Below are 19784 nucleotides of genomic sequence, written 5' to 3' on the forward strand. Positions count from 1 at the left end.
AAATAAGAATTTACGTCAGATGAAAGCTCAGTGTATGACAACATCTAAAAGTACATTATTTTCAACAGTGCCCTACTTAACGAAAAATTAAGGTAAATGCACAAGAACACAAGCGCCGCAGTAGGACATTTTCAAAATGATATTGATGACATCAGAATAGCGCCTAAAAATAATCACCAGTAGCCGATCTAACTGCACTAAGTAAAGAACCTTCCGAGCATCAAGAGGCGCTATAAAATACTGCTCGTTCGTTCGTATTTGATTCAGGAAAAAAAAAGAACCACCGGACATTACTATAGGGAATGGCGCGATCGGTTCAAAGATTCAATGTTCGCGTGGTTACACGAGACGTGTGTTGCCATCTAGCAGTGTGAGGTTGAACCAAAATCCTCTGCAATCTCGACGCCAATGACGAAAAATTCATCAATGGCCATTGTTGTTGCTGTGGCTTCCGCTGCTTTTAGCCTGCTGCTACTAGCGCAGTAATGCATGGCAACAGTGACATGAGTCGGTCTGGTTGGCCCGCTTCTTGAGGCGGGTAATTAGAAGTGCGCTAACCAGATGCCGATCACTAAAACGTGATTTTATTTCAAAATACGGCCTTCCTTAACACAAAAGTAGCATTACACGGTGTGTGGACTACTAGTTCAACTATCAACTTCAACTTAATAGTTGACTTCAGTGTCCCTTTAATATGTCATTCTCGCGATGACCGTCTGCCTTCGTCGGTGGCCTGGATGCTAGGCTGTCCTATCTCAATGAGTTTACGCACTTACGTTAGTTTCCTCATGTTTTTTCAGCCCATATATCTGGAGATGACAAGATTCGCAGCCTAGAGTGCCACCCCTAGAAGCCATTCAGGCGTGCCTACAGCATCGACTGCAAAGTATGAAGGGCACATTTGATAACGATTGTGATGATTCAGATGAAGAATGAATAGCTACAAAAAGGCAAAGGAGATACCAGCCTAAGATAAACACTTCGGCCGCATGTTTCAGCTTCAATGGTTAATCTTCTGTAGGAAATGTCTGAGCGGGGAGAAAGTAATAAGGCTCTCTTCCCCTTACACACTCCCAGTAGTTATGTCGTGGTACAGTGGCGAGCACGGTAGGGTCCTTTTTTTCAGACGTCTAAATGCAAGTTTCTTAAGTTAAAACGCATACTCTGCAGTTCTTGTTTGGAGCATGGTTCAGCTTCTGTAAAGAAATAGAGTGAGGGCTATAAATAGCAAAAACACGTGGGCGAAAAAAAAATGCGGAGAACAGAGTATCAGAAGAGAATTGACGTACATGACCGAGGGTGCGGCAAGGAGCTTTTATAGCCGGTCGTTCAGTGCAGTGTCACCAAAAAATTAAAGATCCGCCTTAAACACCTGGGTGTGGTGCTCTGCAGAGAAGATGAGGGCCTTCTCTACAACCGTGGGTAGACCACGGCGAGGGAATGCGGCGAGAAAGGCGGCTTGTTGTGCTTGAAGCACTGGGCATACACAGAGCACGTGTTTATTGGTTTCGTCCACAGCGCATTCAATGCAGAAGGGTGACGAGGCTATGTCAAGCCGTTGAGACCGAGTAACAGGCCAGGAGCATCCGATGCGTACCTGCATGAAAGGAACCGTTTTCATCAGAAGAGAACCCGGTCAGGCAGTGGAATTGTTCATTACACCCTGGTAAACGAACAGCGGGGTGGCAGCTCAGTAGTAGCCACCTCAGTGTGAGTGTCAAAATCTGAGGCGACCACGGCGTGGCAGGCAGAGATATCGGCATGATGCGCTTCTTTGCCCAGCGTGTCTGCCTGGTCATTGCCTTGGATTCAAGCAACAAGTGGCACCCGGTGCAGAAACATCAATGCCACTGGCAAAGAGGGCATGCAGCTTGTTGCCGAGCAGCTGCTTTCTAAAACCTGTCATTCCAAAGGCTGATAAACAGTGTTCTGCACTCGCAGTCATGGCTACAGGCGACGCTGATTGACGCTTCCCTGTTCAATGCACATATATACTCCGCAAAATGAACAGGGGGGATAGCCTCAATTGATAGCTCAGTTGGTAGAGTATTGAACGCGTTGTTCAAATCTCGCAAGTCGGGTCCCTGCCCGCGGAAAGTTATACTTTCTTTCACCTATTCTTTTTCACAATATATTTCACCGTTCCCACCACTCCCGGCCAAGACACGAGGAAATCAGTCCTTGATCTCTTCGAAGACCTTTTCATGAACACGACCGTTAGCCGATTCTCGGAGTCCAATGTGCCTTAGTGGGTCCTACCAGTGGCCCTGCCGGTGCCGAGGAACGATGGCGATGTCTTGAGCCTCCATTCCAACCCTGAAATCGGCTTGTCGCAGCATTCCGGGAATGGAGGTACCCTGAAGGCTGCAACTACCGGCCCGAGGTGGGTCGCTCATTCCTTTCCCTCGGGGAGCTTGTCGGCTAGCCTCAGGGAAATGAGGAGCCTTTCTTTATGGAGCCCTACTACGAAACACCACCTGCCGACGAGCTGTGGCATGTCAACGTAGCGTGTCAGTACTTCTGTTCTTAGATCGGCATACCGCTAGTCACGCACGCCGGCTCAGTGAGCTTGCCCGATGGGCAGCACCACGAGAAAAGTGACTTGGCTGCTTCGCATCGGCTGTTGACGAGAGTGCGGCTACCCGGAACGAGGTCAGAAGGTCTCGGGACGACGAAGTCCGGAAGCAAGCGGTGGCCTTATGACAGTTACAGACGGACATATATTGCCACGTTCCCAGCGAAGGGATAGGATATTGTCACGACCCCGTGACAATATCTTATTCCTTCGCTGTTTAACAAACTCTACCACAATATATATATTGTAGGCATCTAATATGCGCTTCATCCTCACTGCACAGCAGTCAATCATTATCATCTGTTCTGGCTGACAATCATCATCGTCTTTGAACGTGCGCTTCATCTTCTGGTCCGTTGCGCTTGTTCGTTCCCGAGTTCACGGCCAATAAACCTCGTTACAACCGAGTCGTCATACGTGGTGGAGGTGGATTGACGATTTCAGTACCTCTCCTCATGACGCCTACTCGCTGGAGCTCCGTTCAGGCCGCCGCTTGGACCCTCAGTCCGCCACTATGTCTCAGAGTGAGTGGGTGGATGCCTTTTCTGCTCCCGTCTCTGCGCCGCAAGCCCCTCCTCTTTACATCGGAAACCACCAGCGCGACCCTCCGATCTTTGCTGGCCTTCGCGGCGAAGATGTGGAAGACTGGCTCGATAACTACGAGCGAGTAAGCGCAACTAATCACTGGGACGACTCTAACAAGCTCCGCCGAATATCGCTTTATCTCACGGGCGTTGCCAAGACATAGTTCTTGAACCACGAGATCGACCTCACCGACTGGCCTGCCTTCAAGCAGCAGCTTCGCCAAGTATTCGGAACGCCAGCCGTTCGATCCGCTCTAGCGAGGAGGGCCCTAGATACTCGCCAACAACATCCCGGCGAGTAATACACATCTTACATCGAGGATGTCTTTGCTCTTTGCCGGCGCGTCAATTCTTCGATGTCCGAGTCGGAAAAACTGCGCAACATACTGAAGGGCATCGGAAGCATTGCCTACAATTCCCTTGTTGCCTAGAATACTTCTGTCACTGACGTCGTCTCTACGTGCCAGCGTCTCGAAGAACTTGATTCTGTTCGCCTTCAGTCAAGCAATGATGAACACCGTACAGCAGACTGGGTCCTGCGTGACATGATACGCGAGATCATACGCGAAGAACTCCAATGAATGGGCATCTCACCACCTTCTCCATCTGTCACACAGCCTTCAAGCATGGCCCTGTGTGATATCGTAAGGGAGGAACTAACATCATTCACCGGTCCAGCCTACGTACAGCCACATCCGTCTAGCCCTCCAACGTACGCGCAAGTTGCGGCCGCGCCTCCTTGCAACGTAACCTCTACTTCGCCGCTGCCATCATTCAAGTCGGTTGCCGCTGCACCACCGGTCCACTTCCGGCCAACGCCATCCGACCCTCCGTCTGTCCACTTGAGTGCGCTATCTCCCGGTGCGCCGAACGCCCTCTACTACCCGCCTTGGCACCCGTCTCGCCCAACATGTTTTTACTGTGGGTATCATAGCCATATATCGCGCTTCTGCCGCAAGCGCCAGCAAGACGAGCGCCGCGGGTACGACATGCGCGAACGGGACTTTTCCAGTGGGTATTCTTACGCCCGGCGTTATTTATCTGGACAGCAGCGGTCTCCATCTCTGCCCGCGTCGACTGAGATGCGGAACACTTACCGTTCAAGCCGACGCCGATCACCTTCACCCTTTCGTCGCTCCTCCTCTCCTTTTCGGCCAGCCTCGTTTACGACTGACAACCGGTCGGAAAACTAAATGATCCAGTTTTCGGAGGAGAAACTGCATGTAACAGTAGGACTCATATTTATCCAGCACGCCCGTTCAACAAGGTTTCTGTTATGGTGGAAGGAGTTCTCGTGGACACTTTGGTGGACACCGGTGCTGCAGTTTCTGTGATTAGGTATGATTTGTGCAAACGTCTGAAAAAAGTAATGACACCTTGTAATGGACCCAATGTAGTCGAAGCCAAGGGAAACACTATCTGCCCTTTTGCTCTTTGTACTCTCGTGTTTTTATTGATGACATTTTGCATTACATACAGTTCACTGTGCTTACCCGGTGCTCTCACCAGCTAATTCTAGGGTGGGACTTCCTATCTTCTTCTTCAGCCGCTATATGTTGTGGTGAACAGATTTTGCACCTAACTAATACGGGCTCCATGTTCGACGAAGGCGTCTACAAGCCACTACGCCTGTTCGCTCGCGAAGATCTCGAACTACCGCCAAATCAAGAATGAAATGTGACCCTGACCTCTAAGGACATCGACCACGGTGACGTCTTGGTGTCCCCTTCGTCGACTTGCGTCAGGTTTCGCACGCTTTCACCATGGCTCCGCGCTCGTCATTGCTACGAATGAAACGCCAGAGAACGTTCTCCTGCCAGAGGGCACTGCAGTAGCCTGTGCTGTGGATTCTGAGCCTGTCAGCGTAACGCCACTTAAACCTGCCTCTACGAACGACCGTTCTATGAGTAATCCTGGACGATCCTATCTGTTCACAGCCCATACATTGATGACTTAACAGCTATGCAGGCGCAGCAGTTGCTTGCGTTATTAAACGAAACACGCCGATTCTTTCGACACCTGCTCTTCAACGTTGGGCCGAACTACCACTGCAGCGCATCGCATTCAGACGGAGGGAACATCTATTGTACATCGCCACCCGTGCCGCGTGTCTCTCGCTGAGCAAAAAATCATCAAGGAAAACGTCACTGACATGCTCCAACGAGAAATAATTAGTCCATCAACTAGTCCTTGGTTATCTACTGTTGTTTTGGTACGAAAAAAAATATGGCTCCGTGTGCTTTTGCGTTGATTACCAGGCACTTAGCAACATCACACGCAAGGACGTATACCCCATGCCACGCATCGACGACGCCATTGATTCACTGAAAGGCGCCGAATACTTTTCAAGCCTTGATTTGCGTTCGGGATATTGGCAAATTTGCATGCACGATGACGACAAAGAAAAAAACGGCATTTGCAACCCTCGATGGCCTATACGAATTCAACGTGATGCTTTTCGGGCTCTGCAATGCGCCCGCGACGTTTGAACGCATAATCGACACCGTCCAGCGTGGTCTGAAATGGAAGACGCGTCTCTGCTACCTTAATGACATTATCATCTTTCATCAACGTTTTCTCAGCACCTGAGGCGCTTGGATGACGTCCTAATATGCCTCGCCAGCGCGGGTCTGCAGCTCAACACTAAGAAATGCCGTTTCGCCACCAAATCCATCAAGGTTCTCGGTCATGTCGTCAGCAAGGACGGTACTGGCCCTGTCCCCGAAAAGATCGCTGCCGTCCTTCGATTTCCACGCCCCACAAGACTTAAGGATTTGCGAAGTTTTCTTGGCCTCGCATCCTATTTTCGTCGCTTCATACGAAATTTCGCTTCAATAGCTGCGCCACTTCACAAAATACTTGCTTCTAATGCATCCTTTGTGTGATCCGAGGAATGTCAGTCGGCGTTTGACCCATTGAAGGAAGCTTTGACGTCAGAGCCTGTACTCTGCCATTTTGATGACACCGCCCAGACACTCCTGCATACCGACGCCAGCGGTTGCGGTATAGGTGCTGTTTTCCTCCTACGCGATAACTCTGGATGGGAAAAGGTCATCACATACGCTAGCTGAGTGCTTACGTTTATCGAAAAGAACCATACCATCACTGAGCAGGCATGATCGCCGTATACATTCTACCGGAGCAGGAGTGCCACGCTGTGGTTTGGTCCATACAAAAGTTCCGTCCTTATCTGTACGGCCATCAATTCACCATCGTAACGGACCACCACGCCTTATGCTGGCTTTCTACAATGAAGAACTTGTCCGGACGCTTGGATTGTTAGATTTTACGCCTACAGGAGTATAAATTTGAGATTATTTATAAATCGGGCAAAAAACATCAAGACGCCGACGCTCTTTCTCGTTGCCCACTACCTACGGCTTCGTTGGACACTCCAGCTGCCACCTCCAACGACACCAGTGCGGACGTGACTTCCACTTCTGTTGCCTTGCTCGCCTCGCTGTACCAACCGCCAATCGACGATGACCAACCCTACAGTTCTCGCCAGCAGGCTGACCCGTAATGTCGGCGCATTATAGACCACCTCTCAGGAGCTACGCGTCCACCCAATGCACGCCTTCGTCAACAACTCGAGCACTTCAAGCTTCAAGACGGTGTGCTGTATCGTCACATATATCATCCTGACGGTCAACACAGGGTACCTGTTTTGCCACGCGCTCTTCAGCACCATGTACTTAACGCCTTTCATGACGATTTGACTGCTGGTCACCTCGGCTTTCACAAAACCTACGACCACATTCGAAGCCGCTTTTATTGGCCTGGCATTTCTGCCAGCCTAGCAAAGTACGTGGGTTCCTGCTCTCCGTGCCAACTTCGAAAAACTTCCGACTCCCCCCAACCCCCCCCCCCCGGCTGGTCAGTTACAGCTAATTACGTGCCCTATAACACCTTTCGAGGTCGTCGGAGTCGATCTTGATGGGCCACTTTCTGCTACTGGCGCTGGAACTGGATGGATGGTCAACACCATAGACCATCTGACACGCTATGCCGAGTCAACTTCAGTAGCTACTGGTTCAGCATCGGAAGTTGCTGACTTCGTCCTTCAGGCCATAATACTACGTCATGGTGCTCCTCGTGTATTTCTAAGTGACCGTGTAAAGGTGTTTTTATCACAGCTTTTAGGTGAAGTTCTTCGCGTTTCCGGTACTACACATAACATGGAGTCTAGCTACCATCCTCAAACAAACGGTCTGACCGAGAGATTTCATCGAACCCCTGCCGACATGATCGCCGTATACATTCTACCGGATCACAGAAACTGGGATAAACTTCTACTGTTCCTCACTTTCGCCTACAACACCGCTGTTCAGCGCACAACCGGCTACTCATCGTTTTATCTTGTTTACAGACGTTCACCTACTTTCTTTATCGATGTTTTCTTCCTCAACAGCAATGGTCCTCCATCACCATCTTCTTGCGAAGAATATACTTCTCGCCTTGCCCATTGCCGCCAGCGCGCTTGTATGAACACGGAAGCTACGCAACAAGCAAGGAAGGCCGTCTATGACACCTCTCATCGTGTGGTATCATTCCGACTGGGTGACGATGTGCTGCTATTGACACCAATTCGCACACCTGGTCTCTGCGACAAGTTCCAGCCTTGATTCATGGGCCCATATGTGGTTTTAGAGCAGACTTCACCTGTCAACTATCGTGTGACGCCTCTTGTCGTGCCAACTGACCGCCGTTACTGCAGCACCGAAATTGTACACGTTTCCCGCATGAAGCTTTTCACACGACGCTCCTCGTCACCTTGACTATACCCGCCCGCAGCGGCCAGGCTGGCCGCCTCCACGTGAGTGGAATCAGTGTAGGCATCTATTATGCGCTTCATCCTCATCTGAACAGCAGTCAATCAACATCATCTGTTCTGGCTGACAATCATCATCGTCTTTGAACGTGCGCTTTCTTCGTGTCGGTTGCGCTTGTTCGTTCCCGAGTTCACGGCCAATAAACCTCGTTACAACCGAGTCGTCATAATATATATATATATATATATATATATATATATATATATATATATATATATATTATATATATATATATAATTCGTACTGCAGTTGCCACATTCACTCATATGTTCTGGGATTGTACCAAAAACCTCAAGGTGCTAAATACGAAACCCTTTTGCCGCGGTTGCCCGCTGCCTTTGGCAGAGGCCAACCGTGGCGACTAACCAAGCCTCGGTGACCAACAATGGGCTGTCCAGCAAGGCCACGAGGTGGTGGTCTGGCAAGGCCTTGACGTCCGCACGCAGGTTATCTAAGGCTCGGTCGGCAAAAGCATCTGCTAGACTACTGATAAACTTGTTACTAACCAACCATACTGGCTTACCAGCACTCCGCAAGAATCACAGGGCTCACGAATAGCACCTCAAGAGTGTTGCCTAAAGGGAGGTCTTCTTTCTTGCCGAGACTGCGATAGAGGCCAAGGAGAGCGCAGGCGGCACACATGACGTGGTGGGCTCGTCCGTCGTAGTGGCACCATAAGACGTCAGCGAAATTTGCGAGAACGCGTCCGCGGACATAGGCGCAGAGTACGTGAACGCCACGCAGACTGCGGCAGCGGTAGAGGAGCTCACTAGAAATGAACCAACCAGATGACGTCTGAGGCGGTAAGGCGGACACCGGTGAGTTCCGGACCAGCGAGTGGGACGTCGCCGTGGTTGGCGTGGCGGCGCACGTCGGGCTTGGAGATACCGCATGGCGAGACGACGTTGCGGATTCGGAAGGAGCAGTCATTGACGCAAATGGGAAGGTTCAGGTGGCGAAAAAAAGGTGGAAAGTGAAGAAAAATCACGCTGACAAAGGGCAGCACACTAATTTGGAGGCCACAGAACACGTAGGCAACGCAATGCATGGGGAGTGCATGGGGTGAGTGTTGATTACACGAACTTCACCACGATGCCAAAGAGGTGGAGGAGTTCCTTGATGTTGAAGCGGCGGCCGTTGACGTAGAGGGAGCCTAGAAGGACACAGTGGGTGACGACCGCACATACGCCTGTGAAGAAACAGCTGACTGCACAGACAGTGAAGTCTCGGAAGGTGTGAATGAAGTTGAGTACTACAAGATGGGCGAGGCACCAACCGAGATGGTTAATAGAATGAGATGCTGTATGGGGCCGCCGATCATGGAAAGTTCGTAGATGACTTGGATGGTGCCGTGAGTGCTACGGACGAGACAACCGTTGCGAAATTTTTCGAGAATGACACTGCGAAGTTTGAAAAGACCGAGAGGAATGAAGGAGGAGAGCCTGGTAAGCCAATAATACCATCATTCAAAAAACCATCTCAGTCTGTGACGATGCTGTTGACTAAGCTGAGCTGAACTCGGGGTATGGGAGGTGGTTAGCAACAATGCACATGGGGACCACTATAATGTCAGGGCACACACCTCTCAAAGTTGTTGTGGTACCAACATACGCGAAAGCCGAAAATTGGCCACCGAAGCAAAGCCTGTGTCTTGATGTAAACGTTACATCAAGGTCGCCGGTGTTCAATGACTCTTACCTAGAGTAGTGGCCACCACACGCACGTGAAAGGTCTGGACAGCTACTATGGTATCGACACACTACGGCTTACGGTTCGCCGAGACCAAAGCTGCACCAGTTGCATCGGATTTCTGTCATGCGAGTCAGGTGCTTCCCGGGTGCGGCTCTGTCTTGGGGCGGCGGCGGAGGCATTGACCCCCCTGCGCGTATTGAATTGCCCCTGCATGTATTCTAGTGCGTCCCGCGTGGTCTGCGTGGCCAGAGATAGTCGCTCCATTTCAGCGGCATCCTCCTCTTTACTTTTTTCGAGGGGAGATGTTGGTATGAAAGCGGTGATCAGCAGCGTGCCGATTGAAGGTGGAAGAGAAGGAGGACGATCGTGGGTGCACTCGCGGCACGTGGCAGCCGCTGGGAGCGGATGGTTGCGGCTGGGGCTTAGACAATAAACATGGTTCTATAGTCTAGAGCACGTCTTGCCCTAGGGGTTCTGGGCTAAACACAAAGCCTAAACTCCTACAAGATATAGATTACAAATACTTCTGTTAACATCCCCTGTACTTTCCTTAGCATCATTGTCTGTCCGACATCAATATTGTTGCATCTAACAAAGAAAATGAGCCTGAAATATGCACCTATTTCCTACATTCATAGCGAGGGTTTCGTTCTGGCAGACTTGGTGCATTCGGGTAGCCTACGAGGGATTATTTCTCAGCAGTGACTCGTAATTTACGCGGTATGTGACGCCAAACTGACGGTTGAAGAGTGTTCCACACGTGCTGTCATGGCTACTGGCGGCACTGACTGACTCTATCACGTTTAATGCTCATATATACCCGGCAATGTGGATGGGGAGATAGCCGCCGTAATAGCTAAGTTAGTACAGCATTGAACGCGTTATCCGAAGGTCGTAGATTTGGTACCTGTCCACGGGAAGCTATCTTTTCCTACGCTTATCTTTCTTGACATTTACATTACAATTGCTTTTAATAACACCTCCTTCATGCACTTTGTTTGGCGTGATTGTATGCTTGATCTCATTGCTATTGTGTCTAAGAAAGAAAGTGAACTCTCTAATGTATACTAATTTACTTGAAGTTTGAATGTATTTAGAAGAGAACTGCAGCAAAAAAATGTATTGCTCTTTGTATAGTGCCAAAAGGGCGCAAGATAATACTGCCTCGTTTATGTTGTCCTTCAGATGTATTTACTATTACATTGGAAATTATCAAATACGAAACTCATGCAAAACTACTGCGTTTTTTGCAGAAATATGAATTCCATTATGTGCCTCAACATCCTATGAGCTGTTATGAGTGCTTGAACATGCTTTAGTATATTAAACATTGAGAAATTCATTTACTTGTTAGGCAGCAGCCGCAAAAGTTGTTCGCACAGAATTCCGCGGTTTTGAGTAATCCTGAGAGGCGGGATAAATACTGACTTGAACATATTCAACTGACGGCAGCACAGGTTTGAGAAGTAGTAAAGAAAACGCTTTCCAGGAGTAGTCAAGCGCTTTGAAAGCCGTGGTGCATTGCGTTAGAAAGTTCAATATGATATTAGACAAATTTGCTATGACCGGGTCTGAGGGGGCTAGACCATGTGCACTTCACCTGCCATGCTACGCACACCTTGGACCTGCGAACATATTGGATTAAAGATTGTGAATTCAATTTACTCTACATCCAAGGATTTGGAAATACCTCGTTTTTAAAATTTCGCCATGAAATTTCCTCCCTTTTCTGGAGCTGTTCAGCTGCCTCTGAAAAAATCTCACGATGGCAGTTATAATGCGAGGTGATTACCTGGAACGTTCTTATTCAGGCGAAGGAGAAGAGTCTTTCGCGTGGAGGTGGCGAGTCAGCTGCGGTCGACCGGAAAGTGAACCATAGGGCGTTCACGTGCGCCTTCTCGTTCCCCAGTGAGACATTGATGGGCTGGGGGCCATATCAAAGAGGTTTTCTCTGCGGCTACGTGCCTTTGTCCCATAATTGTGACTGTAAGATCGTCAGCCTTCACACGAGTGAGAAGAAAGTCGCGTGATCAGAGATCCCTTGTTACACTATGATAAAGTCATATATATTATACGTAACAATGTAATTGCTTCACTACGATGAAATTACAGTGGCGTTGTGTCACGTATACGTGGCAAGCTGACATCACCGCGTGACATGCCAACTTGGTCAAAACTGGAACGATCTTGTTGGCAGGGCAATATAACCTTGGCTTCAGAAATCAGATGAGATCAGAAGAGAGTCAAACACTATTCACTGAGCAGACACAAGAAAGCTGTTGCTGCCTTTTAGTCGTCTTCAACGAATGCATAAAAACCACCTGACTAGTTAGTTAACTACACTTATTAGGACATGCGCAGGCACTTCAAGCCGTTTTTTTAAACACGGCACGATATTATTAGAACTCACAGTCATGGCATCAGCGAACTGAATTTTTTAATAATCAAATACATACAGCATCATAGCTCCTGCCTCTTGCCGTGTCGACATTAGGGGCGGCTGATTGATCCCGCCAAGCTGAAGTCGATATACTCGAATGTTGCGAATATCAAGGTTAGATTTCGCGTTTGCCCTGCCTTGCAGTGTCCATGGACGCCCGGCCCGTCCTCATCCCGATCATCTCGTCGGTGGTCTGCTTTCCGATTGTGGCCTTTGCTGTCATTTGTGCTCTGCGATACCGGGCGCAGAGGCTTCGCCGGAAGGAGCGTCTAGCCCGACTGCGTGGAGCAAGGTATGTATCTGTAATGATGTCAAGGTGTAAACAAAGGATTGGCTGGTATATATTTACTAGGCATTTACAGTCTGTGCTAGTGATGAACTTGAGTCGTGTGGACTCTGCTGCATTGCACCGTGCTCTTCCTGGAGCGTATTCTTCACCTGTCCAGATTTTAAATTTGCAAGGCAAATAGTTCGTTTTCTCCGTCATTTAACCAGCCCCCCAGTGTTCCATACAACACGCACTCCAGTGCAGCTGAAAGAATTTCGATGAATGTGAAAGGGAAGAGGGACGTGTGTTGTGAGATGTCAGTGAATGTTGAAAAAAAAACACCAGATGGTCAAAATTTTTCTATCCCTCTATTACGATTAGCTGTGCCATTGGGTAGACTACAAAAGCCCCAGCGCTCCAGCAAAAAGTAGCCAAAGTGGCCACGTTATTTAATAGCATCGTGAATTTGTAGTGAAATAGCAAATGAGCGCTGTTTTGAGTCTTTACTATCGATGAGTAAATAAAACAATTTTGAATAAGAAAGTTCAAAAGTTTAGAAACTGCCAGAAACAGCCAGAAAACAGCCAGTCAATTAGGGAAAAAATTGCCACCAATGATAACAGTAGCTATGGTGTAATGGTATCATGGTGTGGTAACAAAAGGATCCTGTTCAAACAGAAGGCTCGAGATCAGAAGGATGTGTTTTCTCATGACGTCTGAGTCACCAAGTTGTGGGAACAAAAGGTTCCAAATAGAGTCAAATGCATTAGCCGGGTGACTGAGCTGATGACACGGCCATGAAGTTCAAGCATCTCAGGCTCTTCATCTTTTGCCGACGCGGAGCACACTGTCTCTTAGAGTGGTTTTGGATTTTCGAATCCCACACAATGTTATAATGATGCGGTACGATTGGGGAAAATGGGAAAAGCGTGGTGGCATTCCTCAAGGCTAAAGGAGAACTGCGAGAGGACTGGCTTCAGTATCTTCTGGTGATGTGGTACTTATCACTTCAGCAGAACCATTATTGCAAGGTGTTTATGCATGAATATAGTTATTGCAGGGCTAATACAGAGTTAAAAAGGGAGGAGGGGATCGCTTAGGCTGGCGATATCCCTTGATTTTGTGAAAAATTTGAGTTTCGAGATTGATGACATTGTAGCGTTATGGTATAGCCCCTCTTGTGCCATAAGGCTTCATTTAGACTGAGTCAAATAATATTCATGTGAACAAGGTGCTCCCAGTGATTGCTTAGATAAAATTGATGCACGCGCGCATCTTAAAAGTGACAGCCAAAGTATGAATTGCAGGATATATTCATAACTGAAACTCAGAGTGACTTTCTGGTCGTAATATAAGGCAAAAACGTCTGTCTACAATATAAACATGATCTGGCTCACTGTTAGCACAATAAAATGCTTTAGAAAACTTTGCGCCTGTCTCCCTGATTGACCATAGTATTGCCAAACGCAATTATCGAATCAATATGCAGGACAACTCTTTGCCTTCATGTTAGTTTTTATATGGCTTATAAAAGCATCGGCTAGCTTAAGGTAGAACCAAGTGCATACTCCACGCGCTCTGGACTCTGCGAAAATTTCTTAAATCAGTGACATATTTGGTCAATTCCACACAAGACGTTTTCAATAGAGCAACCGCGTAAAAACCTATAGAAAAGGCCTTATAATAATTTATTCCTTATCGAATCAAGTAAGCCCCTGACCAAACAGTAGTTAGAAAAACAAGCATCGTTTCAGACAAGACACGAGAATAATTGCTTCCCGGCTGATTCAGATAACTCGAAGGGACGTAAGGACCCCTTGTTAAATTCAGATATCTTCAGAAGGATAAGGACCTCTTTTCGGAGTACTTAAGCGTATAAGGACGTTTCTGCGAAATGTAAGAGTTATTGCTACAGATACCATTACAGGACGGAGCAAGACTGCGTTTAGAACAAGCAGAGCTTCATGGAACGAGACAGTGGTTACAGTCAAATGAGCATCATGAAACTTGCGGTATGATTCATTGTCTTAAGCCACTTCGAAGGAATGTCGTGCACTTTCCACTCATTCTAGCCTTTTGTTCCGCTGACGCGCTTTTCCCAATTTATGGCGACCAGTCTAATGAGTTTCACTGGTAGCGCCCAGTTGGTCGCCACCGTGGGTACGACATAAATTAGAGCTTTCTTCCTGTGAACAGGGCAGTCCCCAGGGCTATTAGCCTGTCACGCCCTTTACGCTACACAATTATTTACCGCGAGGTGAAAATCTGCGTCACTTATCAGTGTCTCCACGGCACCGCTCTGTAATATGCTCGCCGCAAGGTTCGTCGAAACAGTGGCCCCAGTTTAGTAGAGAGAGAAAGAAGCATAGCCTGTAGCATATAGGAGAACCAGCTTGAGCAACCGACCATACAGGCTGATTAAGAGAGTAATCAGTGGCACGAGTGCGACTCAGTTTACTAAAGCATTCTATGAACTTTGTGGTTTTGGGTAGCACCCTCTTCGCCCAAGAGCGTCACTTAGGCATGCAGTAAACGATAAGTCGAGTCTAAACGCAAGGAAAAAAATTCTGGGTGCTGGAATCGGGCGACTGTACCTACCAAGATATTATAAGTGACGGAAGACTATAGCTGGCGTACATTCTGTGCAACTCTTGAAGCTGTACGCACGAGGCGTTGTGGCGTACAGAACAATAGAAGCAGCTGTCATAGGCTATTGAAATTGAAATGTATTGCGACTGGACAATCTATTGCGCAAGAGAAGGCGGATTTGCGAGATGCTAGTTGGAGTGCAGCATGGTAATTTGAGTGTACACAATAGGTTTAACTATTTGTGGAATGAAAGAGCAGTCACAAATAAGTGAACTTGTGTAAGTCCTGTTTCTAGCATCAAAAACGTTCAAACAAAATATGTCGTTTGCATTGCAGATAGACTCGATAAATGAGTGTTTAGTTTATGAATTGTGGCCTTTATAAGGTATACATATATTAAATGATTCAACAGTAATGATGGGTTTAGAAATATTCGTTTATATGGTGTGTATCAAGAAATTTTTTCTAACAGCAGAAATACATCTTATTGTTTTTTTACTTTACTGCTCTTGGGATAAACGAGTATTGCAGGAATGATCTGTCGTCATATACTCTAGATGCTCAGAAATAGCCATTGCGGTGAATTAGTCTAGTCGAATGTCTAAATGTAGCATATTGCTACAGATCAGGCTATCACTGAAGTGATAGCCTGTTCTGTAGCAATATGCTTTCATATCCCCTTCAAAAAATAAATAAAACAACACAGAAATATGTATCCAGAAATAACTCATTTTTGATGTGACTGTAGACATAAGTAGACACAGACGTACTAATTATAGTTGAGATCTTTTATTCACACTGTGAAAAGTACTCAGCGGGACTATTGAAACCCCAAATGAACAATTAAAGTTGTTAGACATGATTCGTGGGTTACCGTGTGGCATTTTTCCTCCTGATACCTGTCTCCAGTACTAATAATTGTCTACTTAAGCTGCCGTAGTAGCGCGAAAAATATCAGCGACGTTATTACGAGGAACTAATTGTTACAGGAACAATAAACCTCACTTAGAGTTAGTTTGTGTCGATAAATTATGAGTGATAGCTTGCCGTTTCCTTTGACAACACCAGGCCCTACAGTTGTAAAGTGCTTGTAGTTTAATTGTTCCCCGAAATGAATTTGAGGCCATACTTATCGAAACAACGTTACCATTCAGAGTCTTCCATTGATAAAAACCGCTTAGAAAAAAAAAGTAAGTTGTCAGTGCTGTCACATTTCTTTTGGGCCGTAGATATTTAAATAGCTGTAGCCCAACTAACTGAGGTCTTGAAACTCTAGCAAACAAATGTTGCTATTTCAGGTAAATATTTCGTCTAAAACAACTAACGGATTCAATGAATAAATTTACATTAAGTGTTTTTGACGCAGCGCTCCAACACAAACAATGATGTTGTTATGTTCAAAAGATTTTATCCCTTTGCGTGTCAATTGCCATGAAGCCAGAGCTGCTGCAGTTTCGATCTTCTAAGCACGGTGTTGGGGACTCAATTCTTGGTACATACAAATCCTGAACATTCCAATATGCGGCGCCTCATAATGGTGCTTTCGTTAGGGCTGGTAAAGCCAAAACAGTTGCTCACCATATGAGTACGGTTGCCACAAGCAGACGCAAAATAATAAGTATGTAGTATATAAAGCAGTAATATGCGTTTTGTGGAGAAAAAAAGGTCGTACGTTTCTGAAATGTGCAGTAACCATAAAAAAAAAACACGGAATTCATTGGTCTTCCCAAGCAATGCCAGAAATCACCCGTCGAATATGTCAAATAGTTATTAAGATTGGCATATTGTAAACATCGATCAAGACCTTGGAAAAGCGCATGTTAAGATATATCAAAATGCTTACTGATGACACGCATTATCAGACGCATTTTGTGCCTTCGCAGTAACAATTAAACCCAAATCATATCTTGAACACTGAGCCCTAAAAAAACGTTTTTTATTTCCGTCTCTTTGTTCCACTAAGATGTATCTTGGGACTGTTAAACTGGTTCTGCCATTGAATTGACCTGGCTTTCTTGATGAGGCACTTCTGAAGGCAGCATACTGGCAATTCTTGCCCAATATCTCAGCAACAATGCCTGGATTCCAGGCCACGCACGAACACATTTTCTCGGCTAAAAAACTTTTAATCTAGCCTCTTTCATGCATGCGTGCGTCATCCATCTCTGCATGCATCCTTCAGTGAGTCTGTCTATTTGTCTGTGCGTTTGTTCGTGCTTCCAACCGTCCGTATACGCCTGCGCATCCGTCTGCCCATCAGTCCGTGCGTCCATCTAGTGAATACTACAAGTACCATCGTCTCGCATCTCGCATCACCTGTGGCACATATCCACTCTGCGCGTCTTTTCATGCGTCCATCCGTCCATTCATGCGTAATTCCTTGCGTCAATCTAATAAACACTTCAAGTACCGCAGACTCCCCTCTCACATCCTTTGTGGCACAAACCCGCTCTAGAGCGGGTATGTGCCACCCATGGCTATGTACGACAACTGAGAAAGGACAGACCCACACCCTTAGGAGCTTCACCTCTAAAAAACAATTTTATGGTTCTGAAGTGATAACTTCAATGAGCTCCATAGAATATGCATACATCCATTCAACTTCAACATCGTTAGCCTATCTAACGTCCATGGAAAGTGTTCTCCAAGCACCTCCAAAGAACTTTTCCCAGCATAAGTTATTTCCATTTAATTGCTGCGTTTTTAAAGACGCCACACCACCTGCCCAGTGGCCACCCTCGGGCGTGGTTCCAATTTCGAGGTATTCATTTCGTCACTCAACATAAGTATAGGAAAGTTGCGTCCAGTGAAAAACTGTGATATGCAGCCTACGGCACATCAGCCCTCCCCGCCCCTCGTGCTCGTCCCCTTATCCCTGCTTATCTAAAAGCTGACATAGCAGTTCTGATGGCTAGTTGTTTAGACGGAACCAAAGATGTTACACTTTGGTTCCGTCTTCCACTTTGCACTGTACCATTTCTTCGCTCTTTACCAGATAACGTCCCAATAAAACTGATAATTTGCATGTTCTTTCAATATGTATAGCGAATATTATCTGTACTGACAGCTAACTATATCTATTGATTATAGGTAACTTTATTATACCCAAATCAGCAGAATTTTCGTCTCGGTCAGCAATGCTTCTTCTTACTCCCTTCCAATCGAATTATCCTTGCTTGGCTTTTCACCTCTACTTCGTGTAGATTCATGCGTCTTTGCCCTCCGCCTCAAAAGGCTATCGAGTCCTTCTCTGAATTACCAGAAAGCGATTGTCCTCGTTCCTTACATTATTTGCAGGCGTGAGCTTTTTTAAGGGCAAATCTCCTTACGCCATTGGTCGTACGAACAGTGTCGTCGTAGTCGTAGTAGTATAGCCAGTTGCGTTGCGTTGCGTTGCTTGTCAATAAAAACGGTGCCACAGCATATCTACAGAGTGAATGATGATGAGTAGGCCGAAACGTCCGTCAGTCAGTCCGTTCATTCGTGTTTGCGTTCATATAAAGTGGTCTGGCCTCGTACATCTGAACGATGTTAAGCTTTCAGACGTCGGTGAACGAGGCACTGACGTTTGCCGACTCCTTGTTGGTCTTACGTACACGCACTCGTACTACCACGAGGACGGCTGTGGAGAGCCCAACTGGTCGTCACTCACCTCCTAAATATGCTATGATTTTTATGGGTAGAAGAAACGAAACACTGTTTGGCATCCGCACGTGTCACGAGCGGTCTCGATTGGCTGCACTACCAGTTACGTCGTGCTCAGCGTCGTACGTACCCAAGCAAGCGTGCCATTGGCTGCGTTGGCAGAGACGTCATCTATCTCGTCGCTGCCGCAGCACTAAGCACGCGCGCATCACTTTCTACAGAAAACTTCCACATAGTTTAGCCAGGCACGATTCTGGGAGAATGCGGACAGTTAGCATGTCAGAGAGCTCGCATTCACTGGGCTGATGGAGTAGATGAGGCGCGAAAACGGGCCTGGGAGGCTGAGTGCCGACAGCAACTCCGTAGAGGTGATCTGGCAGCCTTCCAACCAGCAATAAATCGCGAACATAATTGCAAGCGCCGGTGCCGGGTGGATTCTGCATACGTTACCGAATCAGCCGCGATGTATGACTCATGCAACAACGCCGCGCCGAAGAAGCGACTTAGCGAAGTAAACGGCGTCAATATGATTATTGCGGCAGCGCGTTCGCTGGGGCCGCTTTCGTCGAAATTGTTTTATAAGCGACGCCGGAAGCGACTCTTGCGACGTCTGTTACTGCTTGATGTTCAAGGAAAACCACACTATCAAAAAAGCATTGCGAAACACATTTAACCGCTCATTACACTACTTCATGACCGTGCATTGTGCGGCATGAGAAATGAACAATGTGATAAACAGAAGCCAGGCGTGTGTCCCACCTAATTAATAAGCTTGAACATGTAAGCAGTAAATGTGAAAGGTATTTAGTACAGCGTTGTTTTGTTCGGCACGGCTAGTTTTTCTATTAGGAGCTTCTTTGGAGACCGAATGCTCCGTTTCGGGCACCATTATATGAAAACACTAAACATAAGTTACCTTGTCACAAAATAATCGATGGCAGATGCCATGTTACCTGGTCACAAAATAATCGACTGCAGATAGACTTTACAATCACTGTTTTGAAAACGAAAATAAGGGTTTTAATGACGAGATATCAAGTTGTTTTCCGTAATAGTGACATACAGTTTTCGAAATATATGTAGCCTTATAATTGCAACAAACCGTGTTATTCTTGTTATTTTTTTCGCTGAAGTTGTTCCTGAAGAACAGCCATCTCGT

The 19784-nt window shown here is 46.9% G+C and overlaps 1 protein-coding gene across 1 annotated transcript in view; it reads left to right on the forward strand.

The window, feature by feature from the left end:
- LOC142796388 (uncharacterized) overlaps positions 1 to 19784 on the forward strand; it is an 86658-nt gene that overhangs the window by 58199 nt on the left and 8675 nt on the right. The window contains exon 2 of the mRNA XM_075886885.1: positions 12268 to 12415. Within this exon, the coding sequence (XP_075743000.1) occupies positions 12268 to 12415 (148 nt within the window). The remainder of the gene's footprint in view (positions 1 to 12267; positions 12416 to 19784) is intronic.

The sequence above is a fragment of the Rhipicephalus microplus genome, chromosome 1 (genome assembly GCF_043290135.1).
Source record: "Rhipicephalus microplus isolate Deutch F79 chromosome 1, USDA_Rmic, whole genome shotgun sequence".
NCBI classification, from domain to species: domain Eukaryota; kingdom Metazoa; phylum Arthropoda; class Arachnida; order Ixodida; family Ixodidae; genus Rhipicephalus; species Rhipicephalus microplus.